Genomic DNA, 19316 nt, shown 5'->3' with positions numbered 1-19316 from the left:
TGAGTTCCAGTCTCCTACCACTCTCTGTGTGAAAAACTTCCCTCGCACATCTCCCTTAAACTTTCCCCCTCTCACCTTGAACCTGTGTCCCCTTGTAATTGAAACTTCAACCCTGGGAAAAAGCCTCTGATTATCCACCCTATCCATGCCTCTCATAATTTTGTAGACCTCTGTCAGGTCTCCTCTCAGCCACCGACCTTCCAGTGAAAACAATCCTGGTCTTTTTAACCTTTCCTCATAGCCAATGTCCCTTGAGACCAGGCAACTTCCTGGTGAACCTTCTCTGCATTCTCTCCAAAGCTTCCACTTCTGTCTGGTAGTGTGGTGACCAAAACTACACAAAATACTCCAAATGCAGCCTAACAAGGGTTTTGTACGGCTGCATCATGGTTTGCCAACTCTTGTACCCCATGCCCTGGCTGATGAAGGCCAGCATGCCATATTGCTTCTGAATCACCTTGGCCACCCGTGTTGCCACTTTTAGGGAACTGTAGACCTTCACACCCAGATCTGTCTAAATGTTCCTAAGGGTTCTGCCATTTTCAATATAATTCACACCTAAATTTCATCTTCCAAAATGCATCACCTCACAGTTTTCTGGATTAAACTCCACTTGCCATTGCTGTGCTCAAGTCACCAATCTATCTACATCCTGTTGTATCCTTTCACAATTGTCAGCACTGTCAGCAACTCCACCAATCTTCGTGTCATCTGCAAACCTACTAAACAGACCACACATTTTCCTCCAGATCATTTATATATGCTACAAACAACAGAGGACCTAAGACTGATCCCTGTGGAACACCACTAGTTACCCAGCCTCCATTCTGTAAAACACCCTTCCACTGCTGCCCTCTGCCTTCTTTGACCAAGCCAGGTTTGTGTCTATCACGCCAGCCCACCCTGAATCCCATGTGATTTTAGTTTCTGTACCAATCTGCCATGTGGGACTTTATCAAATGCCTTCCTAAAGTCCATATAAACCATAACCACTGCCCTTCCCTCATCAATTATCTTTGTCGCCTTTTGAAAAAAAATTCAATCAGTTTGGTGAAGACATGACCTTCCTCGTACAAAAACCATGCTGCTCTCACTATTCCAAATTTGCATATATCTTGTCCCTCAGTATCTTCTCCAAATGCTTCCCCACCACAGATATTAGGCCCACCAACCTACAGTTTCCCGGATTATCTCAGTTTCCTTTCTTAAACAAGGAATTGGAACCTCGCCTATTGTCAAAGAGGATATTAAGATATCTGCTAATGTGCCAACTATTCCTTCCCTTGCCTCCCACAGTAACCTGGGATAGATCCCATCTGGCCTTGGGGACTTTTCTATCTTAATGCAATTTAGGATACCTAAAACTTCCTCATTCAATAAATTGACATTCTCTGGAGTATTCACACACTTATCCCTGACCTCAATGTCAGTCATGTCCTTCTCCTTGGTGAATACTGACACAAATACTCATTAAGGACCTCTCCCATTCCTGGTGAAAACTTCCCTCCTTTAAAGAGGCACAAAAGATGACCATATATAAAAGAATCAGACCAAATGAAGAGTTGAAAATTTATCAAAGAATGATAACCAGATAATAACCAGAAGGTTAACCACATAGTGATTCACATTAAACATACAGCGGACTAAGTATTAAAGATTCATATCAAGCACCAAGTTGTGTATGCATTAAAGATTCACACTAAACATAGAGCTGTCCATGTGTTAAAGATTGATGTCAAACATAGGGCTGACCATGTCTTAAGGATTCATGTAAAATATACAGCTGACTGCCTATTAAACATCCAAGTTAAACTTTTGGCTGACCCTGTACTGTATATTCATGTCTTGAAGAGTTACATCAAATTACAGCTGACCCTGCATGAAAGAATCACATCAAGCAATAGAACTGATCATGTATCAAAGGGTCACATCAATATAGAGTCAAACATACATTGAAGATATGTATTAAACATAGTGCTGACCATGTATTGAAGGTTCATGTCAAACACAGAGCTAACCATCTATTAAAAATTTATATCAAACATAGAGTTGTTAAAGGTTCAAGTCAGTCATAAAGCTGACCATGTATTAAAGAATCAAGTCAACCATCCTTCTGCCCACGTGTCAAACATTCACATCAAAGGTGGAACTGTCCATGTGCTAAAAAAAATGACGTAAACCTGGAACTGACCCTGCATTAAATACTCATATCACATGTAGAGCTGACAATGACGTAAAGATTCACATCAAACACAGAGCTGTTCATGTGCTAAAGAATGATGTCAAACATGGAATTGACCATGTCACATCAAACATTGAAACTGTTATTATTTAAAGATTCATGTCAAAAGTAGAGCTGTCTATTTGTCAAAGATTGCTGTCCAACATGGAATTGACCCTGCATTAAATTCACATCAGAGAGCTGACAATGCCATAAAGATTCACAAAACCGAGATGGGCCGTGTTTAAACAACCACATCAAACAGAGATGTAACTGTATGTTAAAGAATCACATCAAACAGAGAGTTTATAATGTCTTTTATATTCACAACCATCACAGAACCGACTGTGAATTAAAGATTCACATGAAGCATAGAGCTGACAATGGAATAAAGACTCATATTAAACATGGAGCTGATCATGGATTATAGATTCATATCAAATTTAAAGTTGACCACACGTGAAGGAATCACACCAATCATAGAACTTCTCATTATTTAAGGAATTCATGTCAAACACAGAGCTGTCCATGTGTTAAAGATTGATGACAAACATTGAACTGATCCTGTATCAGACATTGAGCTGACCATGTATTAAAGATTCACATGAAACATAGATATAACAATGTGTTCAAGAATCACATCAAACACAGAGCTGATGATGTATTAAAGAAACACATCAATCATAGAGCTCATCATGCCTTAAATATTCACATAAAACATAGAACTGTTTGTTATTTAAGGATTCATGTCAAACACAGAGTTGTCCATGTGTTAAAGATTAACATTAAACATGTAATTGATTCTGTATAAAAATTCACATGAAACATAGAGCTGACCATAGATTAAAGATTTATGTAAAACATTGAGCTGAAGATAGGAGGTATGGTTAGTAAGTTTGTAGATGACACTAAAATTGGAGGTTTAGCGGACAGCAAAGAAGCTTACCTCAGAGTTTAACAGGATCTTGACCAGATGGGCCAATGGGCTGAGAAGTGGCAGATGGAGTTTAATTCAGATAAATGCGAGGTGCTGCATTTTGGGAAAGCAAATCTTAGCAGGACTTATACACTTAATGGTAAGGTCCTCGGGAGCGTTGCTGAAGAAAGAGACCTTGGAGTGCAGGTTCATAGCTCCTTGAAAGTGGAGTTGCAGGTAGATAGGATAGTGAAGGCGGCATTTGGTATGCTTTCCTTTATTGGTTAGTACACTGAGTATAGGAGTTGAGAGACCATATTGCAGCTGTACAAGACATGACTTCAGCCACTTTTGGAGTATTGCATGCAATTCTGGTTTCCTTCTTATAGGAAAGATGTTGTGAAACTAGAAAAGATTCAGAAAAGATTTGCGAGGATGCTGCCAAGTTTGGAGGGCTTGAGCTATAAGGCGAGGCTGATAGGCTAGGGCTGTTTTCAGAGAGTCGGAGACTGAGGGGTGACCTTATAGAGGTTTATAAAATCATGAGGGGCATGGATAAGATGAATAGGCAAAGTCTTTTCCCTGGGGTGGGGGAGTCCAAACCTAGAGGGCATAGGTTTAGGGTGAGAGGGGAAAGTTATAAAAGGGACTTGAGGAGCGATTTGTTGACACAGATGGTGATGATGTGTGTATGGAATGAGCTGTCAGAGGAAGTGGTGGAGGCTGGTACAGTTACAACATTTAAGAGGCATTTGGATGGGCAAATGAATAGGAAGGGTTTAGAGGGATATGGCTAAATGCTGGCAAATGGGACTAGATTTACATAGGATATGTGGTCAGCAAGGATGAGTTGGACCTGTGGATCTGTTTCCGTGCTGTACATCTCTATGACTCTATGACTAGGTATTAAGATTCACATCAAACACAGAGCTGACCATGATTTTATGATTCACATGAATCATCAATCTGATCGTGTTTTAAAGATTCCCATCAAACACAGAGCTGACCAAGTGTTAAAGATTCAAGTTACACATAGAGCTGACCAAACACTAAAGATTGATGTCAAACATAGACTTACCAAAGTATTAAAGATTCACATCAAACATCAATTTGACCATGTGTTAAAGATTCACATCAAACATAGAGATGGCCCTATGTTAAGATTCGCATCAGGCATAGAAATGGCTATGTTTTAAAGATTCAAGTCAAACATAGAGCTGACCATGTTTGATAGTTTCACATCAAATGTAGAGTTCACAATGTATTCACGTCAAAAGCAGGGACTGCCATATGTCAATGATTGCCATCAAATATAGAGGTGACTGTGTATTGCTGGGGAATCTTAATGATTATATCAATTGTAGAGATGACCTTCTGCTAATGCTTCTCTAATGACTACCTTTTTTATTTTTGTGTTTCTGAAACCTGTGAACTGAAATGAGAAATGACTATCTCATTTGGATGAGAAGGGTGCTTTGTGTATTGAAATACAAGTATCCTGCCACCCTTTGGAAGAATTGTGCAAACACCAGTTTGAAAAAGAAGTAATGGATGGTTGAATTGCACATGAAGAGGAGCCAAGCGTGTCATCATTCTGTTGGAGGTGGCTCTCTTGTCGGTCAGTTTATGGACTAGGGAGTCTTTTCAAAGTCAGAGAACGTTAGTTACAGCTAACAACTGTGTGACTGGTGCTCAAGTGGATGGGCAGCTTGGAGCTGGAAACAAGTCACAGAGACACAGACAGAAAGGGCTGGGAAGAGAAATGAGCAAAAGCTGCATGTTCTCTGCAGACAAAAATTCGGTTTAAACCTAAAGGAAATGGTCATCTTTCCTACAGCAGTTATTGTAAGCTCTGACATTTGAATTGAAAAATCAGAGGTATTTTGCAAGCAATTCTGTTACTCTGTACTTCTTACGAACCAATAAAAGCATCCAGAACAAGATGTCAAGCTAAAGAAGGATCATATTGACCTTCGAACTGGGAAGCACATGCCACTGAACTGACTTCCCAGTTTCCCTCTCTCTGCCAATAATTACTTTTCCCTATTTGTTTGCCTTTATGTCTGTGTAAGAGGGAGCTCATAAGGGATTACAGTTTTAGTTAGTAATGTTATATGCCAATGGTTTACATCAGTTTACCTTACTTATAGGCTAATTACTTATAATAGAATAATTCTTGTATGATACAGAAAATTCATCTGTGCTGTCTATCAACCTTAGTCAGAAAGTCAGGCAAATTGGGGTACTGTGAATACCTTAAAAAAAACTCCAGGAACAACAGAGCACAATTTACAACCTGCTACCCCAGTGAATTGTAAAGATATTAGGGGGGGGGCGGGGGGTCATCCAGGAATGGATTGGATTGGAGATGGTAATGGGGGCAAATCAATATGAGGTATTGATGTAATGGGTTAGTGGTGCTGGAAGAGCAGAGCAGTTCAGGCAGCATCCAAGTAGCTTCGAAATCGATGTTTCGGGCAAAAGCCCTTCATCAGGAATCTATAATGGGGCAAGTCAAGGAAGAGAAGGTGCCAATGTGAAAATCCGAATCATCCCCATCAGCTCCAATGAAGATAGAAGACCGTAAAGTATTCTCTCCTTGTTGAGTGTGTGACCTACCTGGGGAGATGTGAAGCTGGTCGTTGCTGAAGGTTGTGTTTTGTTGTAATGTATTGCTGTTCCGATGGGAATGGTGGTCGCTGGTAAGGATTCTAACCCGTGTAGCTGTTCGAGCTCCATATGTCTGTACAGCTGTTGCAGCTGGGGGGGTTGAACGCTCTGCAATTCGGTGAAGTGATGGTCAGCAAATGACTCAAAGTCTCCATGAATGTGGCCACTTGTGTAATCCCAGTCTGTTAGTGGGAATAGAGAAACGAGAGGAGATCTGAATTAAACAATAGAGCAGTGAGCAGGCAACTGGGTCAGGGAAGAAGCAGACAGCGAATGAGAGTGAGGGAGTGATAAAGCAAGTGAGGGAGAGATAGAGGGAGAGAGCACGATAGAGATTAAAATAAGGGAAAACACAGCTTGGTTTAGATTAGATTCCCTACAGTGTGGAAACAGGCCCTTCAGCCCAACAAGTCCACACCAAACCCCTGAACAGCAACCCACCCAGACCCATTCCCCTAACTAATGCACCTAACACTTTGGGCAATTTAGCATGGCCAATTCACTTAACCTGCACATCTTTGGACTGTGAAAGGAAACCAGAGCACCCAAAGGAAACCCACACAGACACAGATTGAACGTGCAAACTCAACACAGACGTCGCCCAAGACAGGAATCGAAACTGGGATCCTGGTGTTCTGAGGCAGCAGTGCTAACCACTGAGCCACCATGCCACCCAGTAGAGAGGTGAAAGTCACACAGAGATAGACAATGTAAGGCAGAAGACACACAGAGATAGAGTGAGAGAAATGCGGCGCAATTTGAGACTGGTGTCTTTGACTATCCGAAGTTGTGCTCCTGACCTGTCATCTTGCATGGATCTCATCGCCCTGCTCCCCACATCCAGAGACCACTATCCTGCACCCAGAGACCATCCCCCTGCCCAGACTGCCTCCCTGACCTGTATCTTTACCCCATCATTTTACTGTATCCCTTTCTCCTGGAAAGGTGTGATATATCAGAGAGTACAACCAAGGGAAGAAAGGAAACAATAAAATGCAAAATGAGGATCAGAGAATGGCAGGAAACGGAAAAGAAAACTAGTACTGCACCAACAAATCAGTTTAGATGATACGAGGTAACAAAATGACAACTAAACGCTCCGTATCTGAATGCACACAGCATTCACAACAAGGTGAATAAATTGTTCTGAGGAAGGGTCATCGGACCTGAAATGCTAACTCTGATTTCTCTTCACAGATGCTGCCAGACCTGCTGAGCTTTTACAGGTTTGTCCACAGCGGGGTTATGTTGCTGGAAAACGGAATTCACAGCCCAGGGCTGTGACTCTTCTGCAACCATTGCTCCAATTTGTGGTCAAATCATGAAGCCTCCATGTGACTTGCACTTTGATGAATAAGGAGGCGCCATGCCAAGAGGTCAGCAGCTTGCTCTTCCTCGTCAGTATTGTCAATATCTCCAAGCTTTGATGGAGAACTTCAACATATCCTTATCACTTTGCCTTCGGCCACCCTTTGAGCATTGGTCAATGGAGAGTTGAGAGCCTCCATCCATTGGAATTGGTTCTTCAGGAGGAGGGCTTCGATGCTGGTAGCTGCATGGCAGTCCCTTGCAGTTAGCCCAGTGGTCCTTGCATTTCATTCCCCGGACTTGATGTGGTCACTGCATGTGGAAGCTCTCAATGTTCCTACTCTGACATCAGTAAGTGATCCAGGTTCCACTGCAGTAGGGGTGGGTGGTCAACACATGACCAGGTTCTTTGTTGACTTCTGGATGGCTGCCTTGATGCTGGACATCTTCATGTATGATGACCCCTCCCTAGAAGAGGTTGTTGAGATAATAAGAAGTTCTGCACATACTCCAGAACTACCAGAATAAGTACCTTTCCTGCTCCAAAGAGAAATCCTAAAGGGAAAATGCAGCATCTGCAGAGAACTGAAGAAGCTGGAGAAGGAATCAAACTTAAGGAAAAAGCACATAATTTTGCCAAGGTGAGTGGCAGAATAAATGATTAGTCAAAATATAAAGTACAGCAGAGAATGATTAAAAGGTGGAGGAAGCAATTCAGGTTGAAGCTGGTCAGGAACACAAAGGTAAATTGCAAGACATTCTTCAATTATTTACAAGTGAATAAGTGAAGTGAGCGTTGATCTTCTGGAGTGCAAGCATGGAGAGTTAATAATAAATAGTAAGGAAATGCCAGATGAAATGAACACATTTTTGGCTCTGTCTTCATTCAATAACGAGAGGCCATGCTTTCAAGGTGAGAGGTGGAACATTTAAGGGGGATACACACGGCAAGTACTTCACACAGAGCATGGTGGGCGTTTGGAACACGTTGCCAGCAGAGGTGGTCGAGGCAGGCACAGTAGATTCATTTAAGATATGTCTGAACAGATGCGTGAGTAGGTGGGGAGCAGAGGGATACAAAAGGTTAGCAATTGAACGACAGATTTAGACAGTACATTTGGATCGGCTCAGGCTTGGAGGGCCGAAGGGTCTGTTCCTGGGCTATAAAGTTTCTTTGTTCTTTGTTCTATTGTGGAGAATACAAAAATGTTTTCATGAATAGCTATAAACCAGGAGGTGGAAAAGAGAGAGACACCTAGAAACTGGGTGGCACGTTGGCTCAGCAGTTAGCACTGTAGCCTCACAGCGCTAGGGACCCAGGTTCGATTCCCGCCTTGGGTGACTGTCTGTATGGAGTTTGCATATTCTCCCTGTGTCTGTGCGGGTTTTCTCCGGGTGCTCTGGTTTCCTCCCACCATCCAAAAGCTGTGCAGGTCAGGTGAATTGGTCATGCTATGTTGCCCAAAGTGTTAGGTGCATTAATCAAGGGTAAATGTAGGGTAGGGGAATGGATCTGGATGGGTTGGTGTAAACTTGTTGGGCCGAAGGGCCTGTTTCCACACTGTAGGGATTCTAATCTAATTGGAAATTGCAATCAATAGGGAAGTGGTACTGAGCAAACTCTTGGAGCTGTGGACTGAGAGATCTCCAGGTCCAGATGGATTTCATCCTAAGGTCCTAAAAGAGGTTGCTAGTGAAGTAGTTGATGCATAGGTATTAATTTTCCTCGATTCAGGAAAAATTCCATTGTACTGAAAGATAGCAAATATAATCCCGTTAGAGGTAAATGGTTGTAGAGGCATTTAGGTGTTCTTATACATGAGTCACAGAAAGTTAGTATGTGGGTACAGCATGTCATCAAGAAAGTTAATGGAATTCTATCCTTTATAACAACAGGAATTGAATATGACAGAATGTGCTTCAGTTATACAGGACACTGGTGAGACCACAACTTGAAGACTGTGTGCAGTTCTAGCCTCCTTATTTAAAAGATGTAAATGTTTTAGAGGCGGTTCAGCAAAGTTTCACCAGATTGACCCCTGCAATCAGGTATGGTTTTATGAAGAAAGATCGGACAGGCTGAGCTTGTTTCCACCGAGGTGTAGAAGAGCAAAGGGCGATTTGACTGAAGTATATAGGATCATGAATGGTCTTGACAAGGTGGATGTGGAAAGGACGTTTCCCTTTGTGGGTGAATCCCAAACAAGGGGGCACTGTTATAGAAGTAGGGATCACCCTATCAGGACAGACTCAAAGATATTTACAACAGAGAAGGAGGTCATTCAGCCTATCATATCTACGCTGGTCAACAAAGATCTGACTAGAAAGTCCCATTTTCCTGTTCTTGGCTTATAAACCTGGAAGTTACGATCTAAATTCTGCTTAAATATTATTAAGAGTTTCTAATTCAACCACCCTGTCAGGCAGTGAGTTCCAGATTCCCACCACGCTGAGTGAGAAAACATTGAGCTCAACTCTCCTCCTAGCCTTCTACATCTTATCTTAAGTTCCTGTCCTGGGATGGCTTGTTGGCTCAGTGGTTAGCACTGCTGCCTCACAGCACTAGGGACCCAGGTTTGATTCCTGCCTCGGGTGACTGAGTGTGTGGAGTTTGCACATTCTCCCTGTGTCTGTGTGGGTTTCCTCCCACAAGCCAAAGATGTGCAGGTTAGGTGAATTGGTCATGCTGAATTTCCCATAGTCAGGGGTGAATATGGGGATGGGTCCGGGTGGGTGACTCTTTGGAGGGTAGGTATGGACTTGTTGGGCTGAAGGGCCTGTTTCCATACTTTAGGTAATCTAATCTAATTGACCCTCTTACTATAGAAGGAAAAATTGCCTTATCTAAGCTCCTCATAATCTTATGCAGATCTCTATCAGGTCTCTCTCAACCTTCACTACTTCAAGGAAAACAATCCTAGTCTACCCAAGCTTTCATCATCGCTCAGACTCAGCAGTCCAGGCAGCATCCTGGTAAACCTTCTCTGCATCCTCTCAAGTGCAATCTCACCCATCCTGTAATGTGGTGGTCAGGACTGCACACACTACAGGGCCTTTTCTACACTGTATGACTCTGATGCCACGAACTGCAAGGGTCCCAGCATCAAGCCTTGTGGCCCAATCAGCATTTTATACTGTTACAGCATAACCTCCCTGCTGCTCTGTATTCTAGATCTCGGCTAATACAGGTAAGTATCCCATATGCCTTCTTAACCCTTCATCTACCCGCACTTTCTTCAAGGGTCTGTGAATATGCATAACAAAGACCCTCTGATCTTCAATACTTTACAAGGCCCCACCATTCACAGTGAATTCCTTTGTCAGTCCTCCTCAAATGCATTATTTCATAATTTTCCAAATTGTTCCAAATTATTTGTTATTGCTCTGTTCAGCTGATCAGTCTGTTGATATCTTCCTGCAGTTTACAGCTATCCTATTCATTATTTAACACCCTATCTACTACATACATACCATTCACAAACATCTTGATAGTAGCCCCTGCATTTAAATTCAAATCATCAAATGCACCTTCAGTTATTTCATCAGTCATGGCATAGAGTTTAAGAGCAAGGAGCTAATGTTGGAGTTGTATAGAGTATTGTTCAGACCACAGGTGAAGTACTGTGTGCCGTTCTGGTCACCTTACTGCAGGAAGGATGTGATAGCACTGCATGGGGTACAGAGGAAGTTCACCAGGATGTTGCCTGGGATGGACAAGTTGAGTTATAAGGAGGGATTAGGTAGGCTTGGGGTGTTTCCTTTAGAGCAGAGAAGGCTGAGGAGGAACATGATTGAGTTGTATAATATTATGAGGGGTATGGACAAGGTGAAGAGACAGCAGCTGTTCCCCTTGGTTGAGGGGTCAATCACAAGGGAGCATAGTTTTGAAGTAGGGGGCAGTAGATTCAGAGGGGATTCGAGAAAAATGTTTTTAATCAGAGGGTGGTGGGAATTTGGAATGTACTGCTTGGGAAACCTTACAACCTTTAAAAGTATTTGAATGTCCACTTGAAATATCATAACATCCAAGGGTATAGGACACATGCAGGAATTTGGGATTAGCGTGCCTTTAGTGGTAGTTATATCAGTGCAGACTCTATGGGCCGATGGGCCTTTTCTACATTGTATGACTCTGACGCCACAAATTGCAAGAATTCCAGCATCAAGCCTTGTGGTATCCCAATGGAAACAGACTTCCAGTCACAGAAACACCCTTCTACCATCGTTCGCTTCTCCCTGGCTTCCACTCAGATTTGGATTCAATCTGCCATTTAGCTTTTGGATCCCTTAGGTTCTAACTTCCTTGACCAGTCTGCCCTGAGGGACCTTATCAAAAGCCCTACTAAACCCCATGTCCACCACATCGAATGTTTTATCCTCATCAATTCCCAGCTATGTACTCAAAAAATTTGATCTAATTTGTCAAACATGTTCTTCCCTTAACAAATCCTTGCTATCCCTGATTAATCTGCATCTCTCCAAGTGTAGATATATTCTGTCCCTCAGAATTCTTTCTAATAACTTTTCCACCATCAAGGTTAGACTGGCTGGTATGTAATATCCTGGTCTATCCCTTTCATTTTTAATGATGGGTCAATCTTAGCAGTCCTTCAATCCTCTGGCACATTACCTGTGGCCAGAAAAGGTTTGAAAATTACTGCCTTGGCCCTTGATGTTGCATCTTTTCTGGACTTAAATATTTTCCAGTTTTAAGAATGTTAAATCTGGAAGTACCTCCCCTCTCTCTATATTAATTTCTTCAAATATATCACACCCCTCTACTCTGATTATGTATATCTCTATTAATGGGTGGCACAGTGGTTAGCACTGCTACCTCACAGCACCCGAGACCTGAGTTGAATTCCTACCTCAGGTGACTCTCTGTGTGGAGTTGCATATTTTCCCCATGTCTGTATGGGTTTGCTCCAGTTTCCTCCCACAGTCCAAAAATGTGCAGGTTAGGTGAATTGGCCATGCTAAATTCCTTGTAGTATTAGGTGTAGGGGGATGGGTTGCTTTTTGGAGCGTCAGTGTGGACTTGTTGGGCTGAAGGGCCTGTTTCCACACTGTAAGTAATCTAATCATCCTTTTCCATTGAGACATAGTACCCACATCTTCTGGGTCCACACATGATTATGTGCCCAGACCCTAATCTTTCCCTTGTTAGCTTTTTAAAAAATTGATTCATAGGGTGTGGCCATTGCTGGCTAAGTTAGTATTTCTTGCCCATCCTAATTTCCAAGAGGGCAGCTCACAGTCAACCCTACTGTTGTGGGTCAGGAGTCACGTGTAAGCCAGAGCAAGTACGGATGGCAGATTTCCTTCCCGAAATGACATTAGTGAATCAGATGACAATCGACAAGGGTCACCATTTCACACTTAATTCCATTTATTGTATTACTTGAATTCAAAATTCCATCTGCCATGACAGGATTCAAACTCCAGTCTCTCGAACATAACCTGGGTCACTGGGTTAACAGTCTAGTCATAACACCACTGGGTCATTGCCTCCCCCTTTTTTTTTGCTCTTTATACTTTTAAAACCCCTTTGGGTATGACTTTATTTTACTTACCCACTCCCTTAGCATTCCTAATTTCATTTTTAAGTTTCTCTCTGCTTATTTCTGATACTCAATACTCTGCCATATTGAGCCCTTGGTATCTGTTGCATGTGTTTTCCTGAATATTAACCTTTATTGTCCCTTGAAATCAGAGTTCTCTCGTCTTTATTTTGGCTTCTACTTTCCCCATTTCCTCCCTGTCTTCCTCTCTGCTCTGTCTTCTTTCTTCAGTCAATTGTATTAACAGTTTCTTCACCTCCTTGCTGTTCACTGGATTTTTTTTCTGTTCTACAAAGTGCTCTTGTACAAGGGTTTCAAAGAAACTCATTCAACGTGAGGTTACATGGTCAACTTTTGGTGCAGGTTGAAGAGGTGCTACTTAAAGTGAGTTTTTGATGCAACTGTTTGAGAAAGGGTAGGTTTGTGGTGCTGGAGACTTTGTCGTCTTTGTGACATTGAGTACTTCTGCTCGAAAAAGCTGAAGGTCCTGATGCTATCGATCAAAATTAATGTAATCAAAAACAGAAAGAGACTTGCATAACTCTTCGCATCCTTAAACCATAGCCTTGCAGCCAATGAAGTAGCTTCAAATGCCGTCACTCATGTTGTATAGGAAGCGAAGCAAGATACCACAGAGAGCAAAATGACAACAGCCTAATAATCTCTGATCAGTGGTTGTGATGTAAACGCAGACTGGAATCTCAGGAACAGTATCTCCTGCTCGGTTTCCAATCCTCCAGTTGGACTTCAAGTACCCTCCTGGGAGTGGGCTGGTCAGGCTGTCGGTTCTGGTCATCTTACACAGTTGGGGCGTTTCTGAGCTGACGTCAAATCGCAGATATTGAGAGCGGGTTTTTTTTTTTGTCTTGTTCTGGAAGCCGACCCCAATGTTGCCACCTCACTGTGTGATGCCGTGTACATGTCATGCACACGGCTTGGACAGTTGCCCGCCTGCAGACTTAACATTTCTCACCAGCAGCTCTGACTTGCAAAATTCACTCGCAGATGTGAAAAGGAAACAAAACTCTGGACAACCACAGAACTGTTAGTGACCCCCACCCCCACCCCCACCCCACCACCACCCCCCCCATATCTGCTCAAGAGGTGGAAGTGATTAATATCCTGAATGCCTGACTTTGTAGAAAGGCCCTTCTGAATTTTTAAAGTATTCCTGACAGGGATTCAGCAGGACTTAATGGGTGGAAGGGTCCAGTATTAACAAGCGTCTTGCTTTGGCAAGTTATGTAAAAGAAAACTTGCGCCATAACATTCATGTACATTAATTTGCAAATACCCAGCTCTCTACTTCTGTTTTTTTAAAAGCAGTTTCCATAGAATCACAGACTGAACTACAGAGAACAGCCTATTCTGCCTGCGTGGCTTTCTGAAGGATGTTGTTGCTCTCAATCCCTACACACACTTTATTTCAGTATTTATCGGGTATCAAAAATTGTTGAATTGCTGTCTACACCCTACTTGCAAAATCCTGCATTACTGAAGAATGGCATTGCTCAGTATTAACTTTTCTGCTTCCATGTAATTATCTAGTGCACAAATAAATCCCACTGGCAGATTCAGCCTGAATGCGGTGATATGCTGGTTTGGTTTCCAATATCTTTCGGACTGCATTGGGCGATGTGTGTGTGAGAGAGATGGCGTGGGGTTCATCCCAGCCAGTATCCCGCTGTGTAATGCTGTGCTGAAGGGCTCAATTGCAAATCCTCACGAAGAGCACTTTACTCCGCGCTGTGAACGCGCAGAGTCCCAACAGGGGCAGAAACTGCCCTCATCCCCCCTTCTCGACTGTGTGTGAAAAGGAGACGGTGTCTCCCTGACCGAAAACAACAACTTGAGAGAGGTCAGTTTTAGGACGTCAGTTTTAGGAGGTCAGTTAAGGACAGCGAGGAAGGAGAGAGATGGGTTGGAGAGGAAGACAGATGAACTAACTCACCGCTGTGGCTGTCCCCATCGCTGCCCAGGTAAGTGTAATACTCATGGGGCTGTCTGTACACCTCGCTGTCGTAAGGGGCAATATCCTCGGGGTACTGCAAGTTTTAAAGAGAGTCACAGTTAAACAAGCGGCCACAGAGCAGCGGACCCCATGGTCGCTGGAGAGTCACAGACTTGTACTTACCGGAGCGATCAGATAGCCTTCCATAGCCGGACGGACGGGGTCTGCTTCTTCCTAGAGATGTAGGTCAGGCAGCCAGATACATACTCCCTGGTTTTCCCTCCCCGAGTCTCCAGCAGCGAGCCGAGAGTGTCCTCTCCCGTCGCCCCAATGTGGAGTCTGGGTGAACAGGTTCCCTGCTGACTCGGAGGAGGGTCAGTGGGTCGGTCCGAAGCTACTGTCTCCCCAGGGTGGTGGGTGACCGGCACCCGTCAAACAGGAACTTCATGGTCAAACACTGGTGTCACCAGACTCCACCTCTACAAGAGAGCAGGCAACCCCAGCGGCCGCCCCAACACGGCAGTCACCCAGACTCAGCCGGCTGTGAGCTCTCAGAGACGGGCAAACAGACACAAACCTGGCGGGTCCCTCTCTCCTTCACCCCCACCCCACCCGGGGTTGGAGAGAGAGAGAGAGAGAGAGACACGGCTGTGAGTGCAGGCTTACCTTCTCAAGGCTGAACGGGAAGATTGCTTCGAGAGATGAAGCATTGCACTCAGTCCCCCCCCCCCTCAAATAAAGGGGCACCACATTGCAACCCATATCCGACAGAGAGACCGAGTATGGTTCCAGCACTGAAAGAGGCCGTTCGGCCCATCATGTATGTGCAGCTGTCTGCCACACCAATTCAGCTCGACCCATAGTTCCGTCTCTCTCCACTGTTTCCAATATGAGTTTGAAGGCCATTATTAAAATGCCACCCCCCCTCCCACACTCTCCGACAGTACACTCCAGACCCAAAACCCTCGAGTGAACCCGCCTCTCCCCACATTCTCAGACAGTTCATTCCAGATCCTAACCCCTCGAGTGAACCTGCCTCCCCCCACACTCTCCGACAGTATATTCCAGACCCTAACCCCTCGAGTGAACCTGCCTCCCCCCACACTCTCAGACAGTATATTCCAGACCCTAACCCCTCGAGTGAACCTGCCTCCCCAACACTCTCAGACAGTACATTCCAGACCCTAACCCCTCGAGTGAAACTGCCTCCCCCCACACTCTCAGACAGTACATTCCAGACCCTAACCCCTCAAGTGAACCTGCCTCTCCCCACACTCTCAGACAGTATATTCCAGACCCTAACCCCTCGAGTGAACCTGCCTCCCCAACACTCTCAGACAGTATATTCCAGACCCTAACCCCTCGAGTGAACCTGCTGTCCCCCCACACTCTCAGACAGTACATTCCAGACCATAACCCCTCGAGTGAACCTGCCTCCCCCACATTCTCAGACAGTTCATTCCAGACCCTAACCTCTTGAGTGAACCTGCCTCTCCCCACACTCTCAGACAGTACATTCCATACCCTAACCCCTCGAGTGAACCTGCCTCCCCCACATTCTCAGACAGTTCATTCCAGACCCTAACCTCTTGAGTGAACCTGCCCCCCCACATTCTCAAACAGTACAATCCAGACCCTAACCCCTCGAGTGAACCTGCCTCCCCCCACACTCTCATACAGTAAATTCCAGACGCTAACCATTTGAGTGAACCTGCCTCCCCCCACACCCTCAGACAGTACATTCAAGATCCTAACCCCTCGAGTGAACCTGCCTCCCCCACACTCTCAGACAGTACATTCTAGACCCTAACCCCTTGAGTGAACCTGTCTCCCCCACACTCTCAGACAGTACATTCCAGACCCTACCCCCTTGTGTGAACCTGCCTCCCCCCACACACTCAGACAGTACATTCTAGACCCTAACCCCTCGAGTGAACGTGCCTCTCCCCACACCCTCAGGCAGTACATTCCAGACCCTAACCCCTCGAGTGAATTCCCCCCCCTCCCCCACACTCTCAGACAGTACATTCCATACTCTAACCCCTTGAGTGAACTTGCCTCCCCCCCCACACTCTCGGACAGTACATTCTGGACCCTATCCCCTCGAGTGAACCTCTCTCCCCCAGTGTCTCCTTGAAAATGCCAGTGAAATTCTGCTTTGTTGTTTGCAGGAAATATGGCAGCCTATCTGCGCACAGCAAGATCCCACCTTGAGCAATGAGATAAATGTTTATTTTTGTTTGGGGGATAAATATTGCCCTAGGGAAATTCCCTGTATCTTTTGTACCCACCTGAAAAGGCAGGCGTGGCCTGGAATTAACACCTCATTCCAAAAGACAACACTTCCAACAGTGTATTAACATTTAGTTTCCTCCTGTTAACACAACCCCAGCTGTTATCAGACTGTTGAGCTATCAGTTCTGAACTTTCACTTTTACAAATGATGACTGTAGTTCTCTTATATTATTCCCCGTTTTACTATTTTCATACATTTTTCTAGGAAACAGCTTGTCACTATATTCTTCGGATTCTGCGCAGATCCAGATAACACACTCCTAATAATACAAATATCCTGTTAATGCACACTCTTGCTAATTTCCTCCACTTATTATATTCTAATCATTCATTATATTACATTCCTTGGAAGGTGGATTGACTTCTCCCACAGCAATAGCTGAATTTGAAAGGGAGGTGATATTACCAATAATCCCTACAGCTTCAGCCCGACAAGTCCACACCAACCCACGAAGGAGTATCCCACCCAAACCCATTCCTCTACATCTACCTTTAATGTACAGATTGCTGAACATTATAGGCAATTTAGCATGGCCAATTCATCTAGCCTACACATCTTTGGACTGTGGGAGGAAACCAGAGCAAATCCACGCTGACACGGGGAGAACGTGCAACACCACGCAGACAGTTGCCCGAGGCTGGAATTGAACCTGGTCTCTCGTGCTGTGAGGCAGCAGGGCCAACTACCGAGCCACCGTACCACCCTATGCATTGTAGATTGAATATAGCTCATTATTGGAAACAAATCAGCCAAGTTTCTACAGTTAACAAATAAAAACTAGATTATTACAAAAACAGCTTCCTCGAGCAAAGCTTATTAACTTACAGTTTTCAGTGCATAAATATAGCCAGCTACCTTTGTTGAAGCATAACTCGCACAATTGTCTCCAAGCCAGGAAAGAAAGATGAAACTCTGCAGAGATTTTCCTACAAAGCGTCGGGAGTGATGTCGAGATGCCTCATCTCCGTATCACCTTCTCTTGGTGCTGAGCACCCATGGTTGAGTAAAGGATTGCAATTTCTTTATTCACTCAGGGAACGTGGGCATCACTGGCTGGGCCCGCATTTATTGCCCATCCTAACTACCCTTGAGAAGGTGGTGGTGAGCTGCCTTCTTGAACTACTGCAGTCCATGTGCTGTGAGTACACACCCAATGCTGCCAGGGATGGAGGTAATTCCAAGATTTTGACTCAGCAACATTGGTAATATATTTCAAAGCCAGGATGTTGAGTGGCTTGGAGGGGAACTTGCAGGGGGTGGTGTTCCCATGTATCTGTTGCCATTATCTTCCAGATGAAAGTGGTTGTGGGTTTGGAAGATGCTGTCTGAGGAACTTCAGTGAATCTCTGCAGTGCATCTTGTAGACAGTACACACTGCTGGTACTGAGCATGAATGTTGGAGGGAGTGGATGTGGTGCCAGTTAAGCTGTTGCATTGTCCTGGATGGTGTAAAGCTTCTTGAGTGTTGTTGGAGTTGTATCCATCCAGGCAAGGGGAGCATTCCAGCACATTTCTGATTTTTAGATGGTGGATAAGCTCTGGGTGCCAGCAGGTGAGTTACTTGTTGCAGGATTCCTTGCCTGTGACCTATTGTTGTAGCTACTGTATTTATATGGAAGGTACCATTCAGTTTCTGGTCAATGGTAACCCGAAGGATGTTTATTGTTGAGGATTCAATGATGGAGATGCCAGTGAATGTCAAGGGACGATGATGAGACTCTCACTTGTAGAGTTGGTCATTGCCTGGCACTTGTGTTAAACACAGAAAATAGGAATAGGTGTAACCATTTGACCCCTTGAGACATTCAGTATGATCACAGCTGATCATCCAACCCAGTGCCCTGTTCTTTTGCCCCAGACCCTTTGATCCCTTAAGTCCTAAGAACTATATTGATCTCCTCCTTGAAAACATTCCATGTTTTGGCCTCAATTTCTTTTGTGGCAGAGAATTCTACAGGCTCCATACGTTCTGGGTGAGGAGATTTCTCCTCATCTGAGTCCTTAAACACTGTATCGTTAAACAGTGACCTTTGACTCTGGACTCCCCAGTCATGAGGAACACCCTTCCTGCATTTACCCTGTCCCATTCTGTTAGAGTTTAATAGGTTTCTCTGAAATCCCCCTTCATTCTTCTAAATTCTAGTGAATATAATCCGACCTTATCCTCATGCATCAGTTCTGCCATTCCAGGAACCTGTCTGCTAAACAACAACAACATTTTCTGGAAAAACTCAGCAGGTCTGGTGGCATTGGTGAAAAGAAAACAGCATTAGCATTTCAGGTTCAGTAATCCTCATTCATCAATTTCTTCTTTTGTTTCTGATTTCCAGCATTTGTCGCTCTTTTGGGTTTTTGATCAATCTGGCAAACCTTTGTCACAGCCCCTTCATAGT

General features: G+C 44.2%; 1 protein-coding gene across 1 annotated transcript in view; it reads right to left on the bottom strand.

The window, feature by feature from the left end:
• Positions 1 to 15046, bottom strand: part of spi1b (Spi-1 proto-oncogene b) — a 43050-nt gene extending 28004 nt beyond the window's left edge. The window contains exons 1-3 of the mRNA XM_072591903.1: positions 14811 to 15046; positions 14628 to 14721; positions 5757 to 5989 (exon numbers count right to left, since the gene is read on the bottom strand). Coding sequence (XP_072448004.1) covers positions 5757 to 5989; positions 14628 to 14721; positions 14811 to 14834 — 351 coding nt within the window. The 5' untranslated portion in view covers positions 14835 to 15046. The remainder of the gene's footprint in view (positions 1 to 5756; positions 5990 to 14627; positions 14722 to 14810) is intronic.
• Between the last annotated feature and the right edge of the window lie 4270 nt (positions 15047 to 19316).

Source organism: Chiloscyllium punctatum, chromosome 22 (assembly GCF_047496795.1).
Source record: "Chiloscyllium punctatum isolate Juve2018m chromosome 22, sChiPun1.3, whole genome shotgun sequence".
Taxonomy (NCBI): Eukaryota; Metazoa; Chordata; class Chondrichthyes; order Orectolobiformes; family Hemiscylliidae; genus Chiloscyllium; species Chiloscyllium punctatum.
Note: the sequence above shows the minus strand (reverse complement) of the source record. Positions and strands in the feature narration are given on the sequence as shown.